The sequence below is a fragment of the Lynx rufus genome, unplaced genomic scaffold (assembly GCF_022079265.1).
Source record: "Lynx rufus isolate CCGP_SWC_20201006 ecotype Redwood Valley unplaced genomic scaffold, mLynRuf1.p SCAF_3, whole genome shotgun sequence".
Classification (NCBI taxonomy): domain Eukaryota; kingdom Metazoa; phylum Chordata; class Mammalia; order Carnivora; family Felidae; genus Lynx; species Lynx rufus.
The window spans coordinates 188,382,838-188,403,756 of record NW_025814845.1 but is presented as its reverse complement, the minus strand read 5'-3'; the positions used below and the strand labels follow the sequence as shown (position 1 = coordinate 188,403,756).

The 20,919-nt window shown below is 40.3% G+C and overlaps 1 protein-coding gene and 1 pseudogene across 1 annotated transcript in view; both read left to right on the top strand.

The window, feature by feature from the left end:
- Positions 1-20,919, top strand: part of WWC2 (WW and C2 domain containing 2) — a 205,165-nt gene that overhangs the window by 117,128 nt on the left and 67,118 nt on the right. The window contains exon 5 of the mRNA XM_047091855.1: positions 15,893-15,972. Within this exon, the coding sequence (XP_046947811.1) occupies positions 15,893-15,972 (80 nt within the window). The remainder of the gene's footprint in view (positions 1-15,892; positions 15,973-20,919) is intronic.
- LOC124520422 (mitochondrial import inner membrane translocase subunit TIM14-like) lies at positions 554-2,164 on the top strand (annotated as a pseudogene).

Sequence of the window (20,919 nt, the reverse complement as noted above, 5' to 3'; positions counted from 1 at the left end):
AATGGAATATCTCATACAAGCTAAAACTTTAAATTCAGCTGATATTTTAAAAAACTTATACTCCATAACATACATTCATGGTAAAAACTCTCAACGAAGTAGGTTAGAGGAAACATACCTCAACACAATAAAGGCCAGCTAGGAAAAACCCACAGCTAACATTGGACTCAGTGGTGAAAAACTGAGAGCTTTCCCCGTAAAGTCAGGAACAAAACAAGGATGTCCTTTGTTAAACACACTTTTATTCAACACAGTACTGGAAGTCCTAGCCACAGCAGTCAGACCACAAAGAGAAATAGAAGCCATCCAAACTGGTAAGGAAGAAGTAGAACCTTCACCATTTGCAGATGACATAATACTACATATAGGAAATGCCAAAGAGTCCACCAAGAAACTACCAGAACTGACAAATGAATTCAGTAAGGTTGCAGGATACAAAATCAGTATACAGAAACCTGTCGCATTTCTGTACACTCATAATGAAGCAGCAAAAAGAGAAATTAAGGAATCAATCCCATGTACAATTGTACCGAAAAAAACAAAATACCTAGGAATGAATGTCATCGATGAAGTAAAAGGTCTGTGCGCTGAAAACTATAAAACATTAATCAAAGAAATTGAAGACAACAAAAAGAAATGGAAAGACATTCCACGCTCATGGATTAGAGGAACAATATGGTTAAGAAGTCTAAACTACCCAAGCAATTTACACATTTAATGCAGTCTCTATGAAAATACCAACATTTTTCAGAGAGCTAGAGCAAACAGTCCTAAAATTTGTATGGAGCCACAAAAGACCCTGAACAGCCAAAGCAATCATGACAAAAGAAAAAAGCAAAAACAAAGCTGGAAGTGTCATAATTCCAAACTTCAAGTTATATTACAAAGCTGTAGTGATCAAAACAGTATGGTACTGACATAAAAATAGACACATAGATCAATGGAACAGAATAGAAAGCCCAGAAATAAACCCACAATTATATGATCAATTAATTTTCAACAGAGGAGGCAAGAATATGCAATGGGGAAAAGATAGTCTCTTCAACAAATTGTGCTGGGAAAACTGGTCAGCTCTATGCAAAAGAAGGAAACTGGACATTTTCTTACACCATACACAAAGAATAAACTCAAAATGAATTCAAGACCTAAATATGAGAACTGAAACCATAAAAATCCTAGAAAAATCATAGCAGCATCTTTTCAGATATGTCTCCTGAGGCAAGGGAAACATAAGCAAAAATAAACTATCGGACTACATCAAGATAAAAAGCTTCTGCACAGCAAAGGAAACAACAAAACTAAAGGACAACCTAGTGAATGAGAGAAGACATTTGCAAATGACATTTCCAATAAAGGGTTCGTGTCCAAAATACATAAAGAAGTTGTACAACTCAAAAAAGCAAACAATCCAATTCAAAAATGAGCAGAAGACATGAACAGACATTTCTCCAAAGAAGACATCCAGATGGCCAACGGACACTTGAAAACATGCTTAACATCACTGTCATCAGGGAAATCAAATGAGAACCACAGGGATATGTCAACGCATACCTGTCAGAGCGGCTAAAGTCAAAAACACAAGAAACAGGTGTTGGCGAGAATATGGAAGAAAGGAACCCTCATGCAGTGTTGGGGGGAATGCAAACTGGTGCAGCCACTGTGGAAGACAGTAATGGAGGTTCTAAAAAAATTAAAAACCGGTTCTGTGCCTACTGGTGGTGGCCACCTCACTGTCTGGTGGAGGCGTGGTATTGGTGGCTGTGGCTTTGGACCGGGATGAACTGCACTCCGCGTGGAGCCCGGGCCGCCGAGCCACAGCCATTGCCAGTACAGCGGTCGCAGTTGGACTGACCGTTGCCGCAGCAGGATTCACAGGCCATTATGTTGTGCAAGCCACGAAACGTGTGGAGCCTCGAGTAAGACCAGCTTTCCGAAGTCTACCAAAATCTGCGTCAATGGAGAATATCAGAGAGGTGGGGTTGAAGTGACAAAACGAGAAGCAGCGTTAATAGTAGATGTAAGCCCTACTGTTAATAAAGGAAAAATAAGAGCTGCTTATTGACAAATTATGCTTTTAAATCATCCAGACAAGGGAGGATCTCCTTATATAGCAGCCAAAGGCAGTGAAGCTAAAGATTGACTAGAAAGTCAAGCTAGTAAATGAAGTCAATGTGTGATGAATTTTAAGTTCTCGTTAGTTTACGTATATGAGTGCCAGCTTTTTATAAGATGCCTCAAAGTTAAAAAAAAAAAAAAGAAAAATAGAAAAAGAAATCCAGGAATCGCACCACTGGGTGTTTACCCAAAGAATACAAAACATTAACTTGGAGAGAGATATGCATCCCCATATTTATTGCGGCATTATTTATAATAGCAAATATATGGATGCAGCCCAAGTGGCCATCGATAGATGAATGAATAAAGAAGATACGGTGCATGTGGAATATTTTTTCACCCATAAAAAAATGAATGAAATCTTGCCATTTGAAGCAACATGGATGCATCTAGAGAGAATAATGCTAAGCAAAGTCAGACAAAGACAAATACCATAGTATTTCACTCATATGTGGAATTTAAGAAACAAACGATCAGAGAAGAAAAAGAGACCAAAAAACCCCAGACTTTTAACTAGAGAGGACAAACAGATGGTTACCAGAGGGGAGGGGTGAAATAGGTGATGGGGATTAAGAGTCCACTTGTCTTGATGAGCACTGAGTAATGCATGCAACTGTTGAATTACTATATTGTACACCTGAAACGAACATAACACTGTATGTTAACTGCACTGGAATTAATAATAATAAAATTTAAACATATAAACACACACACACAAAACTTATATTCCCAGTTACATATAGGTGAGAGTTGATGAAAATTTGGTGGAGAAAATAGGTGGTGAATTTTAAATTATTTCTGTTGTTTATTAAAGTGAAGTAAAATGTTAGAAGTGTAAAAGAAAATCCCTAGAAATACAAATGCATTTGAGAAATTTATTGAGCACTATAACATATTATGTGATCCAACTTTTACTTTTGCAAAAATAAATAAATAAATAAATAAATAAATAAATAAAGCCCCTTTAGTTAAATTATATACACTCCACTCCAAACACATGGCTGGTTAGTGAGCCACTTCTGTTAAAAACTGTGTACTATATTTTGTTCTCAAATATATAAATTACGCAGTAATTTACTCTCACATTGTTAACGTGAATTCACTTTGAATTATTTTTAGCAGCGATGATAGACTCGGAAAAGTCGTCTCTAATCTTACCTGTTTGTAATCTTGTGCATAGATTTATAAGAATGGCAGTTAAAGTTCAGTTTGTCCCTTCCTGTGGATAGAGTTAACTCATGTGAACATCGAATTATTACACTTTAACTAACGTTGTAACTAACACAAAAATCCTAGCGGTGTGCTTCCGATGAAGAAAAAAACATGCCTTCTGCGAACATACATTGCTGCCAATAAGGCTTGTCTTTCGACCCGACACAGGAGGTGTCTTTATACTCACGCTACATTTAAGACTTAGCGGACGTCCCAAGTTCTTCCAGCTGTGATTTACCGGATATTGAAGGAGCTGGAGCAGTACTGAGGCCTCTGGCACCAGCCCGTACGTTAGGCAAGGCTCTCGTTCCTTCAGGACGTTCAGAAATGAATTTGCATTGCAGTCGGTGCTGGGCTAGAACATAGTACACCGGTCTCAATCGTGAGCGAAAGGAATGATGTGACTTGACTCACATTCCTTAAGAAAGACAGAGAGAGCAGACTGAAAGAGAAAAGGAGGCAGGAGGACTCTACTGAATGCAAGAGCCACATTATAGTTGTCTCTATGATGACGTGCTAGGAACTTGAAGTAATTGAAATTCATAACCTAGGAGTGCTTTTTTCGAAAACCGTATTCAGACCTTGAGGAAAGTGACTCTGGAACACTTCGTCACATCCATTGATTTCATCATATTTTCTTTCTCTCTTTCTCTCTAAGGATTTTGGTCTCCTTTTCTAGCTTTGACAGGGGCCATCCAGCAAGCAAAGTAATATATACTTGAAAAGAAATCCTTTATTGACACTGTGCTGTTGGGGAGAGGCTTCGTTTCTTCTCACCCAGATGAACTACCATCTCAGCCTCTCTGGCCCTGACCTTCAATCTCCTCCCTCTTAACTCAAAAACATTCTTACATCCATAATGCTGACGGCAATTTATAAAATGAAATGCAATTAACTTCTTTTATGAGAAAATATGTAGTCACAGGCAGACAGGAAAATGATAATTCGTAAGTGATCAATTTTAAATGATTCTGTAAAGCCCGGAAACTCATTCTCTCATTTTTGAAAGGCCTTGGGAGTTCAGGTTTGTGAAACTGTATGTGATAAAGATACTACAATGAATATATTCAAACTAGTACTTATATTCTGATACTTTTTCTTGATACTTGCACGATAAATACATTGACCTAATGTGTTCACATAAATAAATAGCATATTTATACTATATGCATTTTGTAATCTTCAGCATTTTCATGTGCATGTTTATTTCTAGAGTTGAGAGCGGGAGACATGGTACTAACCGTTTCTACTTTATCAGAGAACCGGAATCAGAGAGCTCCTTCAAGGTATAGGAAAATAGAATTTCATGATTTGAGATTAGCCAATTGGACACCAGATTTAGATCTTGTCCCTTTAGAGAGAGAACGGAAGATTGAGGAGATAGGTCCAAAAGGGAGATATTTTATAGGCTGTTGGAAACATACAAATCTCTTTTATCTTTTAATATGTATACATTTTTAATGTTTGTTTTTTATTTTGGAGAGAGAGAGAGAGCGAGTGCACTAGCGGGGGAAGAGCAGAGAGAGAGGGAGACAGAGAATCTGAAGCTGTCATCACAAAGCCCGACGCGGGGCTCGAACCCACAAACCGTGAAATCATGACCTGAGCCAAAGTCGGGCACTCAAGCAACTGAGCCACCAAGGCCCCTCCCACAAGTCTCCTTTAAAAGCTCGAAATGGCTCAAATTATGGAAAGAGCCTAAATGTCCATCAACTGATGAATGGATAAAGAAATTGCGGTTTATATACACAATGGAGTACTACGTGGCAATGAGAAAGAATGAAATATGGCCCTTTGTAGCGACATGGATGGAACTGGAGAGCGTGATGCTAAGTGAAATAAGCCATACAGAGAAAGACAGATACCATATGGTTTCACTCTTATGTGGATCCTGAGAAACTTAACAGGAACCCATGGGGGAGGGGAAGGAAAAAAAAAAAGAGGTTAGAGTGGAAGAGAGCCAAAGCATAAGAGAGTCTTAAAAACTGAGAACAAACTCAGGGTTGATGGGGGGTGGGAGGAAGGGGAGGGTGGGTGATGGGTATTGAGGAGGGCACCTTTTGGGATGAGCACTGGGTGTTGTATGGAAACCAATTTGACAATAAACTTCATATATTGAAAAAAATAAATAAAATGCAAAAGAAAAAAAAAAAAGCTCGAAATGGCTCGTTACAGCCCAGGAAGGATTAGCTGCTATAGGAATTGGCTTCTAACAGCTGACAATTAAAGAACTGGACAACATCTATAAAACAGCTGCTCTCAGACACTGGATAACAGGCAGCTGAACACTGTAATCTCTTACCGAAGTGAAACCGAGTAGGTGAGCCCTGAGATCACACCATCTCCAGTGGAGGGAGAAGGTCTAAAACATAGTCTACTTGTGTGCTTGAGCTGAAGAAACAGAAGAATAAAGTTCGGTGAAGTGGAAGCGTCTGGAATTTGTGGGGAATCCTAGAGAGGAAGGAGCTACAGAGAGAGAAGGAACAAGAAAAAGCTCTGGAGCCTTCCAGTGTGATCTCCTCAAATCTCTGAGTACTAAGCATGGTATAAAATATGACAAGAATGGGGAAGGAAAGCAGTAGGGCAAACAATTCTCAGAGCTCGTAGGGCTCGGAATAGTTTGTGTTCTATGAGCCAGAATGGAGAGACCTCATACGCTATGGGGCAGTAGAAAGAGAGCTCAGTAGTGGGACCACATTAGTCTAACACTAAAGGCTGCTCTGGAACTGCCCTAACAAAAACCACAAGCGAGCCTTGAACAGATCACGTTTATTTAAAACAGTTTAACTCTGTGCTAGACTAAAGTCCAGCACTCTTTAAAAGAATACCTCAGAATTCAGCACCCATGGTGTAAAATTTACAGTGGCCAACATCTAGTCGAAAATGTCCAGGCACGTTGGGAAATGAGAGTAGTGAGGAGAGGCAGAAGGAAGGGCCCCCGAAGGGGCATGAGGAAGCTTTCAGGCGAATGATGGATATATTCTTTATCTTGATTATGTTGGTGGTTTTGTGGGTATATACAGGTCAGCACTTATCAAAGTGTATTGTTTAAACACACTCACTTTATTATATGCCGGTTATACACCAATGAAGCTGTTAAAGATTGCCAACCAAAGAAGCAAGAAAATATGACTTGTAAGAAAAACAAGAAGTGACAGCTGTTATTTAATTAGCAAGCAAACATGTTAAAATATATTATACAAATTGTTCAACAATGTAGAGGAAAATAGTAGAGAAATAAAAATATAAAAATGATCAAAATAGAGGTTTTATAGATTAAAAATACAATCTCAGAAGTGAAAAATGACACTAGTTGAGAAGAACCTATATGCTAAGTAAGATCAGTGAATTTGAGGACACTTGACTAGTTAACTATCCAAAATGAATTACACAGATGAAAAAAGCCTGAGAAAACTTTAACAGCGCATTAGTTTCCTCTGATACAATCTTACATGGCCTAATGTATATGTTAGAGCCCCCACTAAAGAGCCAGGAGGAAGAAATCACAAAAAATACTTAAAGAAATTAAAACTATAAATCCGTAGGTACTCCAAAGCAGAATAAAAACAGAGATCACACCAAGGTATATTATAATTAAATTGCTGAAAATCAGTGATAAGGAAAAAAAAAATCGTAAAAGCAACCATAGAAATTAAACACGTTACATGCAGTGGAACATTAAACACATTACGTACAGTGGAACAAAGATAATCAGAACAGACTTCTCATCAGAAACTATGCAAGCTACAAGACAGTAGAGTGATATCTTAATACTAAAAGAAAAAATGTCAACCTCGATTGCTACACTTAATGAAAATATCTTTCAAAACTGAAGGCAAAAACAAACAACCCACTTCAAAAATGGGCCCGGGACTTAAGAGACTCGTGTCCCAAGAAGAGACGCAAATGTTCCATAAGCATATGAAGAGATGATCAACACTGCTATTCATTAGGGAAATGCAGATCAAAGCCACATGGAGATATCACCTCACACCATTGGGAGGTTTTGGTTTTTGTTTCTAAAGTGGAAAATAAACCAGTATTGCTGAGGATGCGGAGAAATTGGAATGCTTGTGCATTGCTGGTGGGGATGGAAAATGATCCAACCACTGTGGAAAACAGTATACCAGTTGCTCAGAAACAGAATTACCATGTGAAATAGCAGTTCTGCTTCTAGGAGTACCCAAGCAGATTCTTGTACACCAGTGGCCATAATGACATTATTCACAATAGCTGAAAGGTAGAAACAACCTGTATTAGAGTTTTCCAGAGAAACAAAACTAAGTGTGTGTGTGTGTGTGTGTGTGTGTGTGTGTGTGTGTGTGTGAAAGAGATTTATTATAAGAATTGGTTCACATGATTGTGGAGACTGGCAAATCCAAATCTGCAGTGTAGACTGGCCAAAGATGTGTTTCCTATGCAAAGCTTACAGGTTGAGACCCAAGAGAGCCAGTGGTACACATGAAGTCTGAAGGGAGTCTCTTGGAGAATTCCCTCTTACTTGGGGAAGCTCATCTTTTTGTTCTAATCAAGTCTTCAGCTGATTGGATGAGGCCCACCCACATTATAGAGGTAAAGCTGCATACTCAGTTCATTAATTTAAATGTTAATGTCACTCAAAAACATTCTCCATGTTGACACACAAAATTAGCCACTACACAACTTGTATATCCATCAGCAGATGAATGGCTAAACAAAATACGGTGTGTGTGCATGTTTGTGTGTGTGTGTTATTCAGCCTTAAAAAGGAATGAAATTCTGATACATATTATAACATGAATTAATTTTGAAAATATGATGCCTAGTGAAATAAGCCAGACACAAAACAATACTGTAATCATTCCCCTTATGTGAGGTGCCTAGAATAGGCAAATTTAAAGAAAGAATAGTTGTTAGGGACTGGGGGAGGGAAGAATGGGAAGTTAGTGTTTAATGGGTACAGAGTTTCAGTTTGGGATGATGAAGATATTCTGGAGATGACTGGTGATGATGGTTGCCCTTAATACCGCTACATTGTACACTTAAAAATGGTTAAAAGGTTGGGGCGCGTGGGTGGCTCAGTCAGGTAAGTGTCGGACTTCGGCTCAGGTCATGATCTTGCAGTACATGGGTTCGAGTCCTGTGTTGGGCTCTGTGCTGACAGCTCAGAGCCTGGATCCTGCTTCAGATTCTGTGTCTCCCTCTCTCTCTGCCCCTCCCCTGCTAGAGCTCTCTCTCTCTCTCTCTCTCTCTCTCTCAATATTAAAAACATTAAAAAATAAAAATAAATACAAATAAATCTTTTTAAATATATTTGCTTATTTAAACAAACATAATAAAAATATGTGATGGGGTTTATGAAATATTTAGAAGCACAATACAGGATATCGCAAAGGTTGGGGGAAAAGAAACTGATATTGTCACAAGGCACGTAAGAAATATAATACTATTTGCAGGTAGTCTGTATATTTTATACACTAAGGCAGGAGTGGCCAAAACTTTTTTTTATAAATATCCAAATAGTTAAAAATCAGATTTTGAGAAATGTTAAGCAAAATTATAAGGTATCCTCTTTGATTTCCTGTTTTCCCACCTTCCCTGGTGATAGTATATACTCTACGTAATCTCCGAGCTGAATATGGTGGATCTTACTTTCATGATTAAGTTATGTTATATGGCATATTTAACTTAAAAACGGGAAGATCATCCTGGTGGGCTGGAAAGAATGACATGAGCCCTTTAAAAACAGAGCATTTCTAAAGGGAGACAGAGACAAAGAGAGAGAGAAACAGACTCTTAACTGTAGAGAACAAACAAGGTCACCAGAGAGGAGATGGGGGGGGGGCGGGGCGGGGCAGGCGGATGGAGGAAATAGGGGATAGGGATTAAAGAGTAGACTTACCATGATGAAATAAAGTAAAATGATAAAATTTAAAAAAACAGAGCATTTCTGTAGCTGGTTATAGAGAAGGAAGTCAGATGTTCAAAATACAACAGGCATTTAATGCACCATTTCTGTATTCAGGATGGAGGAACCCACAGGGAAAGGACCTGAAAGTGACGTTTGCTGATAGCCAGTGAGGAAACTTACTCTCAGTCCTTTATGGAGCCATGGGAATTAAATTCAGCCAATAGCAAGAATGTAATTAGGACTGAATTTTTCCCCAGAGTTTCCATATGTGAGAACTCAGCCTGGTTGACACCTCGATTTCAGTTTTGTGGTACTTTGAACAGAGAACTCACAAGCTACACCTTGCTTGAGCTATTAAATGAGTGTAATTTTAAGCAGCCAATTTTGTGGTAATTTGTTCTGCAGCAACAGAAAACTGATAGAGAAGGCCACATACAGTCTCTGCCCTAGGTTTTTCTTTTCAGTTTTGGGAGAAATTATTAAAAACATGAAAACCATGGTTAAGTCATGAGCCATAAAAAATTAGGCCCCAGGGTGTGTTTGACCCACAAGCTGTCATTTGCTGATCTCTGCCCTAGAATAACCACTGAGAAAATATAGAGATTTTAGAGTTATTACTAATAGTGGAAATAAAATGGAATCATAAAAAAGTTAGTTACTCCAAAACGAGGAAGGAATAGAGGTAGAAAGGATAAAAGAATATATGTGACAAGTAGAAAACAAATACAGTAGATTTAAACCCAACTGTATCAATAATCACACTAAATGTAAATGGTGTACACTCTCCAATTAAAAGGCAGAAATGATCAGAATGGTTAAAATAAGACCCAACTTTATGATGGCTGCAAAAGAGCTATTTTAAATATGAGGGCCCAGATAAGTTAAAAATGAAAGGAATGAAAAATATCTACCATGAAAATGGAAATACAAAGAAAGTTGCAGTTGCCATATTAACATCAAAGTCAACTTTAGAACAGGATAGTATTACCAAGGATTTTATACTAATAAATCCGTTCATCAAAGGACATAAATATGTGTGCACATAACCCTAAAGATGTATACACATAACAGAGCTTCAACTGGGTTTCAATAAAGTATACCTTTAGCCACAATCTAATTTTAGAACATTTTGGTTTCCCCCAAAAGGAACCCTGTGCTTATTAGCAGTTCCTACCCATTCCCCAGACCTTTCTTCTCCACCCACAAGCCCAAGCAACAACTAATTTATTTTCTGTCTCCAGATTTATCCATTCTGAACATTTCACATAAATGGAATCATATACTATATGGTCTTTGTGACTGGGTTCTTACACTTAGCATAATGTTTTCAACATTCATCCATGTTGTAGCATATATTAGTACTTAATTCCTTTTTATTGCTGAATAATGTTCCATTGTACAGATATACCAGTTTCATCCATTCATTCATTAATTGGTGTTTATTTGGGTTGTTTCCACTTTATGGCTATTATGAATAGTATGAACACTACTACACAAGTGTTTGCGTGAACATATGTTTTCATTTTCCTTGGGTAAATACCTGTGAGTGGAATTGCTGGGCCATATGGCAATTTACTGGCTTATTTTAATTACTTATAGGGATCTAGCATTGACCTTTTATATTTTTATCTAATATGTGTATCTCGGGGTAATATGTTTCATACATATATCATACAGTTTTTTCCAGTGGCTTTTGTTTCATTTTCTTTTTATTGTTGTTAAAGTTTGACTTATATGTATACACACACACACACACACACACACACACACATATACATACACATATATTGTATTCAGTCTTCTTGTTTCTGATGATAGAATCCTTGTATTAGTTATCACAAATGGCTCCAACAGCATCTGGGATTGTTTTCTCTATTCTTTTTTTTTTTTAACATATATATATATATATCATATGTATATACATATATATATGTATACACACACATATGGAGAGAGAGAGAGAGAGAGAGAGAGAAAGAGAATCTTAAACAGGCTCCATGCTCAGCACAGAGCCCGACTCAGGGCTTAATCCCACAACCCTGGGATCATGACCTAAGCCAAAATCAAGTTGGACACTCAACTGACAGAGCCACCCAGGCACTCCTGTTTTCCTCTATCCTTCAGTAAAGTCAAAAAATTGTTTATTATTGATCCTTTATCTATCTGGAGCTGATTTCTCATCTTCTTTAAAGGTGACTTGAGATGAGGCAGGGTGGTGAAGGATACTTAGTGAGGTGCAAGCAATTGTGAAGAGAAAGATTTCTAGAAGGAGCAAGTTGACAGTTGCCCTTTGTTGGTTTGCTAAAGGAGCTCTCGGCAAGACAGTAGAGAAAGTGGTGAAAAGGGAAGGTAGTCATTAGTAAAATGCCATTTTGCTCATTATAGTTTTAATGGTGCAAGGTTCACTTTTAGGGCAGATGTATGAAACCTGCCTGTCTTGTGATCCTTCCAAGGTTCACAGATTTCCGGAATTTACTTTTCTTTCAGTGTCATCTTCTTTCTCCTTCTTTTAAAATAAAACTTATTATACCAGGATTGTAAGAAACGATAAGAAACTGTGATTTCCAGTCACACTCATCACGTTTAATCACAGTATCTTCCTGGTTTTCAGAAATAACTTTGAAATCAATTTAAAATGTCAGTTGCTTTAGTGTAGTCAGTGTCGAAAGCAGGAAATGTGTAAAAGCCATGGGTCTTTTGCCTCCAATTTGATACTCTGTGTTGTGAGATTTGATTCCTTAGAAGTAAGTCTATGAAATTAGATGGTCAGCTATGGCAGAAAGTTGAGTATGTAAGAGAAAAAAACATAGGCCCTAAGGCTTGTGGACTGTTCATGTGTTCAGTTTGGGTGGGATATAAGAATAATGAAGTTTCTAAGGTAAAATAAGGGCCATAGGTTTTATTTGGGTCATTTTCCAAAATGTCTTTTGTATTAGCAAAATGTATTACCGTGCCATTAATAGCTAATGCTTGTATAATTACAGTTCGTTTTAAAATCCATCTCCTGGGTTCCGGATCGTTCTCCACTCTTTGGTAGCAGTGTAACCTTCAGCACATTACTTACTTATTCTTTTTTTGGTTTGAGAGTCCTCACCTATAAAATAAGAATTAAAACTATAGAGTAGTTACGAGGATTTAAAATCGGCATTTATATTTAGCACAATGCCTGGAATACATAAAGTCCCCCTGAATTGCAGCTCTCGTCATTGCTTCCCTACATTGTGCTAAATTTCCAAGTCCTTTAGCTTTAGTCCTTTAGTCCTTTAGTCCTTTAGTCCTTTAGTCCTTTAGCTTAGTCCTTTAGCTGTGATTGAAGGACGTTGGCGTTTACATTCCAGTCCTACCTTGAGGGTGAGCTGGAGAATGAAAGAGTAGACACTGGGATCCTCTAGTAGCTAAGGGTGTCCAAAGGTTCTCGGAGAAGAAGGGCTGTTGAACTAGTTCAGACCATATTCTTAAAACCAAACATAATTGGAAATGATGTTTGATTGGAAATAATCCCTGTTTTCACTTGTCATTATGACAGGATCAGGCTTTTTCATAGGTTACAATATAAAATGCAACACTGAGACTCAGGTAAGAATCCTTCAGGTAATTCACTAAGAGGACACCCCCCCTCCGCGCCCCAAGATGAAAACAGTGGCTTAGAGCCAACTTTAGGGAAAATAAATAATGCAGAATGAAAGAAAGCACAGCTTAACTTCCTCTATCCTGGTCACTCGACGACATACGATAAAATCTCACATCACTTAAACAGAAGAGTCTGAAAGGTCAAAAGGTAACTTTAGATTTTGAAGGAAAAGTTTTGAAAGAAATTAAAACGAGTGGGTCGAGTGGGTCATCGCAGTCCAAATGATTTTAAGTGGAATGCTATTTTATGTCCATGAGATATGCTCATTGTTTTAATTTGGTTGTTTTAAGTGGGTTCCACATCACCATTGTTTTTATCAACGGTGTCTTCAAAGGTAAAGTCAGGCCTCAGCCAAGCTATTTGAGTTGCTCTTGATTTTCGGATTAACTGTGGTTGTTGTTGTTTTAAAATAAAAATGTTACAGTCTTTGGTAAACAGCTCTTTAGAGAGCTGTCAGAAGCAGAAGTTCATGTGGAAAGAGCTATTGATTGCTGATGGCTTTTTTGACATGATAATAATCGAGTCAACTGGAAAGTCTTGAGGATCTGCTGTGAATGAGCTCCTTGCTGGTGATGAATATTCAAGCACTTTCAAAAATCCAGCTCCAAAGTCCCCTGCTTCTGAGGACAGCCACAAGTACTCCTGTTCTTTGGATTCTGGTAGGATTGTTTGCACCTCTCTTTGTAGTTCTGAATTGGGCCTTGCAACATCATTATTTGTTTTTTTCTTTTCCCTAATAAAATAGAAGTGCCTTAGGACACAGACTGTTAGCCATTCAGATAAGCTCCACAGGTAATTTATCAACAGATGAATTATTGAATATCCATAATGCCCAAAGCCCTGTGCCTTAGGTATACCAACAGGAGACTTACACAACTCTTGTCCTTGTCATTTTATTCTGCATAGTGCCTCGTCTCCTCCTTGACTTTTTTTCTCTCCTTTTCCGAGATGCCCTCTTTTCCCTCCAACTTCTCTTGCCACGACTTCACAGTGTGTTTTGTTCCTTCCTCGAGTAGACTTCTGAGTGATGGAGGTGCCTGAGGCGTGTTCCTGAACTCTTCTGTTTTCAATACGCACTCTCTCTAGGGGATCTCATTAATTCTCATGCATTTAAAGTATCATCTTTGTGTCAGTGACTTTCAATTTTATATCTCTGGTCCACACACTTCTGAACATCAAGCCTCCATATTCTAATCGCCTTTGAAGTTTCATGGGTATCGGAAAATTAAACGTCTTAAAAAACACCCCCGGTCCTACCCCAGGATCTGGTCCCACCCTTCAGGGAGGCACCTTCGTGCACCCACCTGGCCAGTAAAACTCCTGGCAGTGATCTTGGGCACATCTTCTCTTTCACCCTGCACATGAGTCCATCACCAAGTCCTGTTGAGTCTGCCTCCCAATATATTCTTCCTCTGGGCTCTACTCTCTATACACTGCTCAAAGGCCAGCCCACGGTGCAGGTAGAACGGCCCCTTTTGGCCCCGCTGGTCCAATCACTTGAGTCATCACGGCGGTTTTTTAAAAATCATAAAGCAGATCATGCTTTAAAATTCCTCCCCAGCTCTCATTGTTCTTAAGGTTTAGAAATCTTCCCCATAGCTTCACGACTCTACAATAAGGCTTTCATTTCCAGTCCCATTTCATGCTACACAACACTTCCGTAATTCAGCAAATGGTAACGTCCTTTAAATCCCAAATTTGCCAAGTACCCTCCTCCCACAGTTTAGGGTTTGTCCGTGAGCCCTACCTTTTGAGGACCCCCTTTACCAAACGAAGCCCCACTGACCCGCTCTGCTTAACCGGCCTTTCACACACAGGCTCTGACCAGCTCCTCACTAAATCAGGTCCTGTCGTTCTTTTTTATCCTGAAGTATCCTGAACCCTTCCTTTATGTCCCCGTGGTAATTGGTAAGACTTAGGTCGTTAGATGATTATTTGCCCAACATCTGGCTCCCCTGTTGTTCTGTAGGACCCATGAAGGCAAAGGTCTCGTCCGCTTTAGTCACACTTCGGACCCAGTACCTGACATGGTGGAAAGTCAGTAAATATTTGTGGAACGGATAGACCGAATAGGAAATAATAGTTCAAAAGCACGTGGAAATACTGTGTAACAGAATGTGCTGAAAACTTAAGGCTATAATACGGAAATAAATTTCTGACAGCCCCGTGAAGACCTTTAGTTTGTGATGAAAACAGGCTTCTGCTCTTTTTTTGACCTATCACATCTTAGCATTGTCATTACCAAGAATATATGGGACCACAGGGAAAAAAAAATATATCTTGTATCAGTTTGATGGCAAATGTGTATCGATCACACATTTTTTGTCGTTGTCGTTTTATTTCTCATGGTGCCTGGTACTTTTCTAGAAGTTTGGGATCTAGCTGGTGCGATATATGTCCCCTGGGGGACAGCCAGTAAGCAAGAACACAGAAAATGTCAGTGCTTGAGAAATACTATGAACTAAATAGAACAGAGTGATGGCATGGGTGGGATGGTTAGAGAAGTCCTATTTGAGTGAAAAGGCGACCTGGGAGCTGAGGCCTGAGTGACAAGAGTCAAGCCTTCCAGCCGGAGGGAACAGCATGTGGCAGAAGTACATGTGGAAAGAGCTATTGAGTGCTGAGGCAAGTACTGCCTGTTGTGTTTGAGAAATGGAGCGATGGCCAGTGGTCCCGGAGTGGAGAGAAGAGCAGAGAAGGAGGAGTACACGCTTTTGGGGGTAGAGAAGCTGGGGTTTCAAGTTCTGACTCTCCCCTTCCTGGTTATCGATCACAACAAAATGGAGACAATCATGACGCCAGCTTGTAGGCAATGTTGCTAAATAAGACGGTGAGGGTAAATGTTAGTAATAATGCACATCATTGATAATTTAAACATCGTTAACCTACCTTCCACAGAACTTCTGTCCAGGGAAAACCGGTAGCCTGAATGTTAAACTAATGGCTGTGTTTGTGTGTTTAATAGCTTGCTAATAGACAGTCTTTTGAAACGGCGTTGCTACTTATTTATAAACATTCATATTTACATTGATGTCTCGCAAAAGGTTAAAAAGCTGAAGAGAGAACTCTCACAGATGAAGCAGGAATTGCTCTATAAAGAACAAGGCTTTGAGACATTGCAACAGTGAGTATAAAAATACTAAAATTCACTTTAGAATAATTGAAAGCCCCCTAACTAATACAAAGAAAATAGAAGTACATTGGGGCGCCTGGGTGGCTCGGTCGGTTGGGTGTCCGACTACGGCTCAGGTCATGATCTCGCGGTTTGTGAGTTCGAGCCCCTCGTCGGGCTCTGTGCTGACAGCTCGGAGCCCGGAGCCTGCTTCGGATTCTGTGTCTCCCTCGCTCTCTGCCCCTCCCTCGCTTGCACTCAGTCTCTCTCTATCTCAAAAATAAAAAAACATTAAAAAAAAAAAAAAGAAAAGAAAAGTACAGATTACACAAGAGATTTCTCCAAGAAACATGAAGTAAAAAGCTCAGAGCTCTGCACCAGAAACCAAAGCAAACCAATCAACCAACAAAAAAACGTGGGGGAAATCTGTACACGTTGAAGAGGTCTGAAGTTTTATCCGTCATCGGAGATCCAAAGAAACCAGTGGGAATGTTAACTTTGTGCCCCGGGCACCTGCCAGCCTGCTCTGAATTTGAGGTATGGAACCAAGGGACGAGGCACAGGAAGTGCCCCCACATTGGGCTCCTGCGGCTGCACGAGGTGAGCCTCTGCTGCCCTGAGCCCGGGGTTGATCTCAGGGAGCAAGTCAGGTTGTCCGCGAGGAGCTTGAGTGAGTTCCTCGTTTCCTGTGTCCCTTCTGTCCTTTCCAGTTCTGTAGTCAAGTCTGATAGGCTGGGCCAAGTTAAGGAAAATATGGCTGACAGAGGGCAGCAGAACCTGGGATCTCCCGCCCCATTCCCGGCCCCCAGAAGCCACTGTTCTCCCTGCCGACGAGGTGCGGCCCAGCTAAAGCCTGGCAGGCACACCGAACTTTCCAGCCCTCCCGATCCTACCACAGGGTCTCTGGTGCGAGGCAAGAAGCTGATGGTTTTCACAGCCACATGACTGCAGAGAGGATTAAGGGCATGATCCCTCAAAAGGCATTTAACTGTTTTTTACTTCCCTCCTCTGTGTACAGGGCCCTCTGCCAACCGCGGAGCAGGGTTCACAGAGAGAGTCCCTGCTTGCCTGCTTGTTCCTCCCCCGCCCTCCCCTGTGTAGCCACCCAAGGCAGATGGCATTACCCCTTTGAAAGATCCTGTATATTTGTTGGCCAGACAAACCACAAGCTGGGTGTTCTGTGTGTTTGCACGATGAGTTATACGTCAGGACGCCAGTCATGACTCTTGGCCACCAGTCCCGTGACTTTGGCTTCAGAGACTGGTTTTATGGCTCCGTCTTCTTTCTGGCCACTCACTCATGTCATCATAACCGTCTTATTCTTCCAGATGCTCCTGTCCTAGTGGTTTTCAAACCTGACTGCGTATCAGAATAATCTGTTTAAAAAAAAAAACAAACCTGTTTTGGGTCTCCATCTAGGTATATTTTATGAGATCCCCAGGTGGTTCTCAAGTATAGCTGTGTTCTAAGAACCTCAGCGGACTGCAGAGCCCCCCCCCCTTCAAAACTGAGCAGATCTAGAATGCCACAGATGTGATATTTAGTAAATTGCATATCAACATAAAGGAGGGCTTTGTGGTGCCAGTGGAGAGAGGACACAAACTTTGAAGAGTGCCACAAAACGTTCAGCTATACGGTAAACATTCTTAAGGCACACGCAACTCTAACTCATGTCACCACCCGGGATTAAAGGTTAGCCAAACTTTGCTGTTTTTGTTATATTGATATAACAATGCTGTATTGTTTTAAAGCAGTTTGCTTGCAAGCAATTTTTATAGGAATCTAAGGCATGTTTAAGAATCTGTCAATAACATTCCACAAGAAAACAATAGACATCTGTTGTAGAAATCCAGGCATTCTCTTGCAATGATTCTAAGCCCTTGAACCAAAGGCAGAAAGATACGATATCTAACATCAGAGACCTCTCTTGTTGATCCTAACTATAGACAAAATAAAGCTGTTTTCATTCAGATGTTAACTACCATACTACTAGAACATTGGATAAAAATTGATTGAACCCAGAGGCCATACTTTCCAAGAAACCGCATTCCTGATACTATAAAGGAACTTTTACTTGGGGTTTTGACAGAAAATATATTTCAGGGAAAGATGTAAACGGAATCCTACTGCATGCTTTACCACCTCTCATTTATTCACGATAGAGTGGAATATTTTTGCCAAATCTGGGGCTATAATATAATTTAAACTCAGGCTTTCATTTTACTGGGTACAGTAGTTTATGCTGGATGAATGAATGTAGCTTTATTCTCTACATTATTCATTTCAGTCTGTGGTCCCAAAGTTGACTTTGGCCTCGGCAATAGCAGAGCTTATGTGTAGATGGACATTTCTACTTTGCCACCTGCAGCATCCACTCAAATGTGGAAAATGAGAAGGGATGGATGAAGCACTGAGCAAGCCAAAAGTATATACCTATTCTGTGAAAATTTGGCTCAGGGGGCACATATTTGCCAGGGAAGGTGTGCAAATGGGACTCTCTTCTCTTTCGGGAGAGACGAAGACATAGGGGAAATTAATAACGGTGCACAGAAAAAAAACAAAAGGAGAACGTTTAGTTTTTTATTTTTTTTTTTAGGGAAGAATACAAAATGGCATTTCTCAAATCAAGAACAAAAAACACCGTAGTTTGTCTTAAAGATCAGCAAATAACGCCCATATTTTGTTTGATTTTTGTTTGGTCTTATTTTATGGTCGGTTAGGGTCGAAAAAGAGAGAAGAGGTGGGAGACGCAGAGTTGAGGAGAAAAAGAGGAAGAGGAACAGTTAGAGGAGAACGGAGGTGTTCAAAGGAGGAGGAAGAAGGGAGAGAAAGCCCAGAAGGAGCTCCGTGGTGGGCGCTGAGTTGAGATGGCCTGTCCTCGTCGTGTTTAGCACCCAACTGGGCGAGCAGTGGGCAGCCAGGAGATTTTTGTCTAGTTCTGAAGCTCTCTGAAATGTAAATGAGCAGGCTTGAAGTAGTCCTGCCTTTATTTTTAAGTGTTAAAGTTAATTTCTGAGAACGGCTCACCTACTTTTTTTGTTTTCAGATGTTAAAGTTGATTTGTGACTTCAAGACCTGTTTTGCGGTTAGATTCTGAAGGTTTTTCACAAATAGAAAGAAATCACTTGGGCTTTAGAAATTCCCTTTGACACAGTTTAAGAGTCCTGTGTTAGTAGCTACTTCATGAATTCTCAGGGCTTTGTGGGGTTTTTTTTTTTTAATTAAAATAAGGGTTTTTTTGCCTCAACTACTCAGTTGGTAGATACAGTACTTAAGGGAGCCAACAATTTCGCTGATGAATCCTTTCCCAGATAAATGGAATTCACCAATATTCAAAGTACCCCCAGTGATTTTTATCGAATATTCCAAGTGTAATAGGAGAGCCCTAAGCCCGAGTCTGTCCTTTTGAGGATTATGCCCCGACTAGCTAAGTGTTTATGCAATCTCAAGGCTAACGTCGGGTAAACTTCCTGGTCTTACTTTTCCTACTTGGAGGAAGTGTGACTAATATATCTCTAGGGTCCCTTCCCACCCTAAACACTGTGTGCGTGTGCACGCGGCTGCTTAATTCAGTGATGCCGTTGGTTGTACTGTATTATCGAACAACCTGATGATGAAATTTATTTGATCTTAGGTTAAGACTGTTCGGCAATAAAATACTTACTAAAACGGTACTTGGGGAAGTAGGTTATCTACAAACTGCACTTGCTCGAGTCAACTTTGGAAGAGTAAGATGGCATCATTGGTGGGTGGTTGTTTGGTTTTTGTTTTGTTTTTTCAGATTAGTCCCTTCACACTGACATAAATGTCCATCATTACATGTTTTAAACCGAACGAGCGCAGAGCCAGTTTTCTGTGGCTTCACGGATGCCATTTCTCTGTGGACAAGACTAAGAATTATGTCCAAGAGTGAGAGCTCTTGGCCAGTGGGGCAGAAGCATAGCCGTATGTTCTTCAAGTGAACCCTGAATTGTATTCAAAATGAATGCCGGGCAGCATCAGTGGCTGGAGAGTGATAGTGAGGGTCCTGTTAAACCATTTTTTTTTTTAATGTTTACTTATTTTTGAGACAGAGAGAGACAGAGCATGAACAGGGGAGGGGCAGAGAGAGAGGGAGACACAGAATCTGAAACAGACTCCAGGCTCCGAGCCAGCAGCACAGCGCCCGACTCGGGGCTCGAACTCACGGACCGCGAGGTCATGACCTGAGCCGAAGTCGGACGCTTAACCGACTGAGCCACCCAGGCGCCCCTGCCACTTTTTTTTTTCTTTTTTTTTTTTTAAGAATTAGGTAATTTGGTTGGGCCCTTCATGCACAAAGAATTAGGTTACTTGAAACCCCCTGACATAGGGTGACCATGCAAACTGAAAGGACATTTGGTGAGCAGATCTGCAGGGGTGACGGATGAGCTGGTGGAAGAACTCTTTATTCAACGTTAGCACCTCTGCTCTTCTGCCTGGTTCCTAGATTTGAACTCGTCCGCAAGGCAAGCAGTTTTACCTCGACTCATAACGGCCATAAAACAGAAGGAGTACTTTTCACGTATTTGGAAACCAACAGGAAACTAACCACACAATCCAAATATGTAGGATTCTCACTGGTATAAATAATAATCACTCCCGTTTACGCATCGCCCACCAGCTCCTAGGCACCGTACTTGGTTTTGCACAGACATCAGGGCATGTAAGATGAGGCGACAGTGAGGGATCTGCACTTCCTGTAGTTGTTCAGTTTATTGGCACCTCTGTCCTGCTAAATCCTTTCCCGGTGGCCTTAACCTGTCTCAGGGTGGAGGTCGGATTAGCGTGAGGAGGTTTGAATTCAGCCAGTGGAAGGATCGCCCAAACTGACTCAAGACAAAATGACCGAGCTTGAAAATGTTGAGAAACGGACTGGGCGTGAGGTGGGCGATGGGGGAGTGTGAGCTAGGAGTGGTTGGAAGAGACAATGGGAGAACA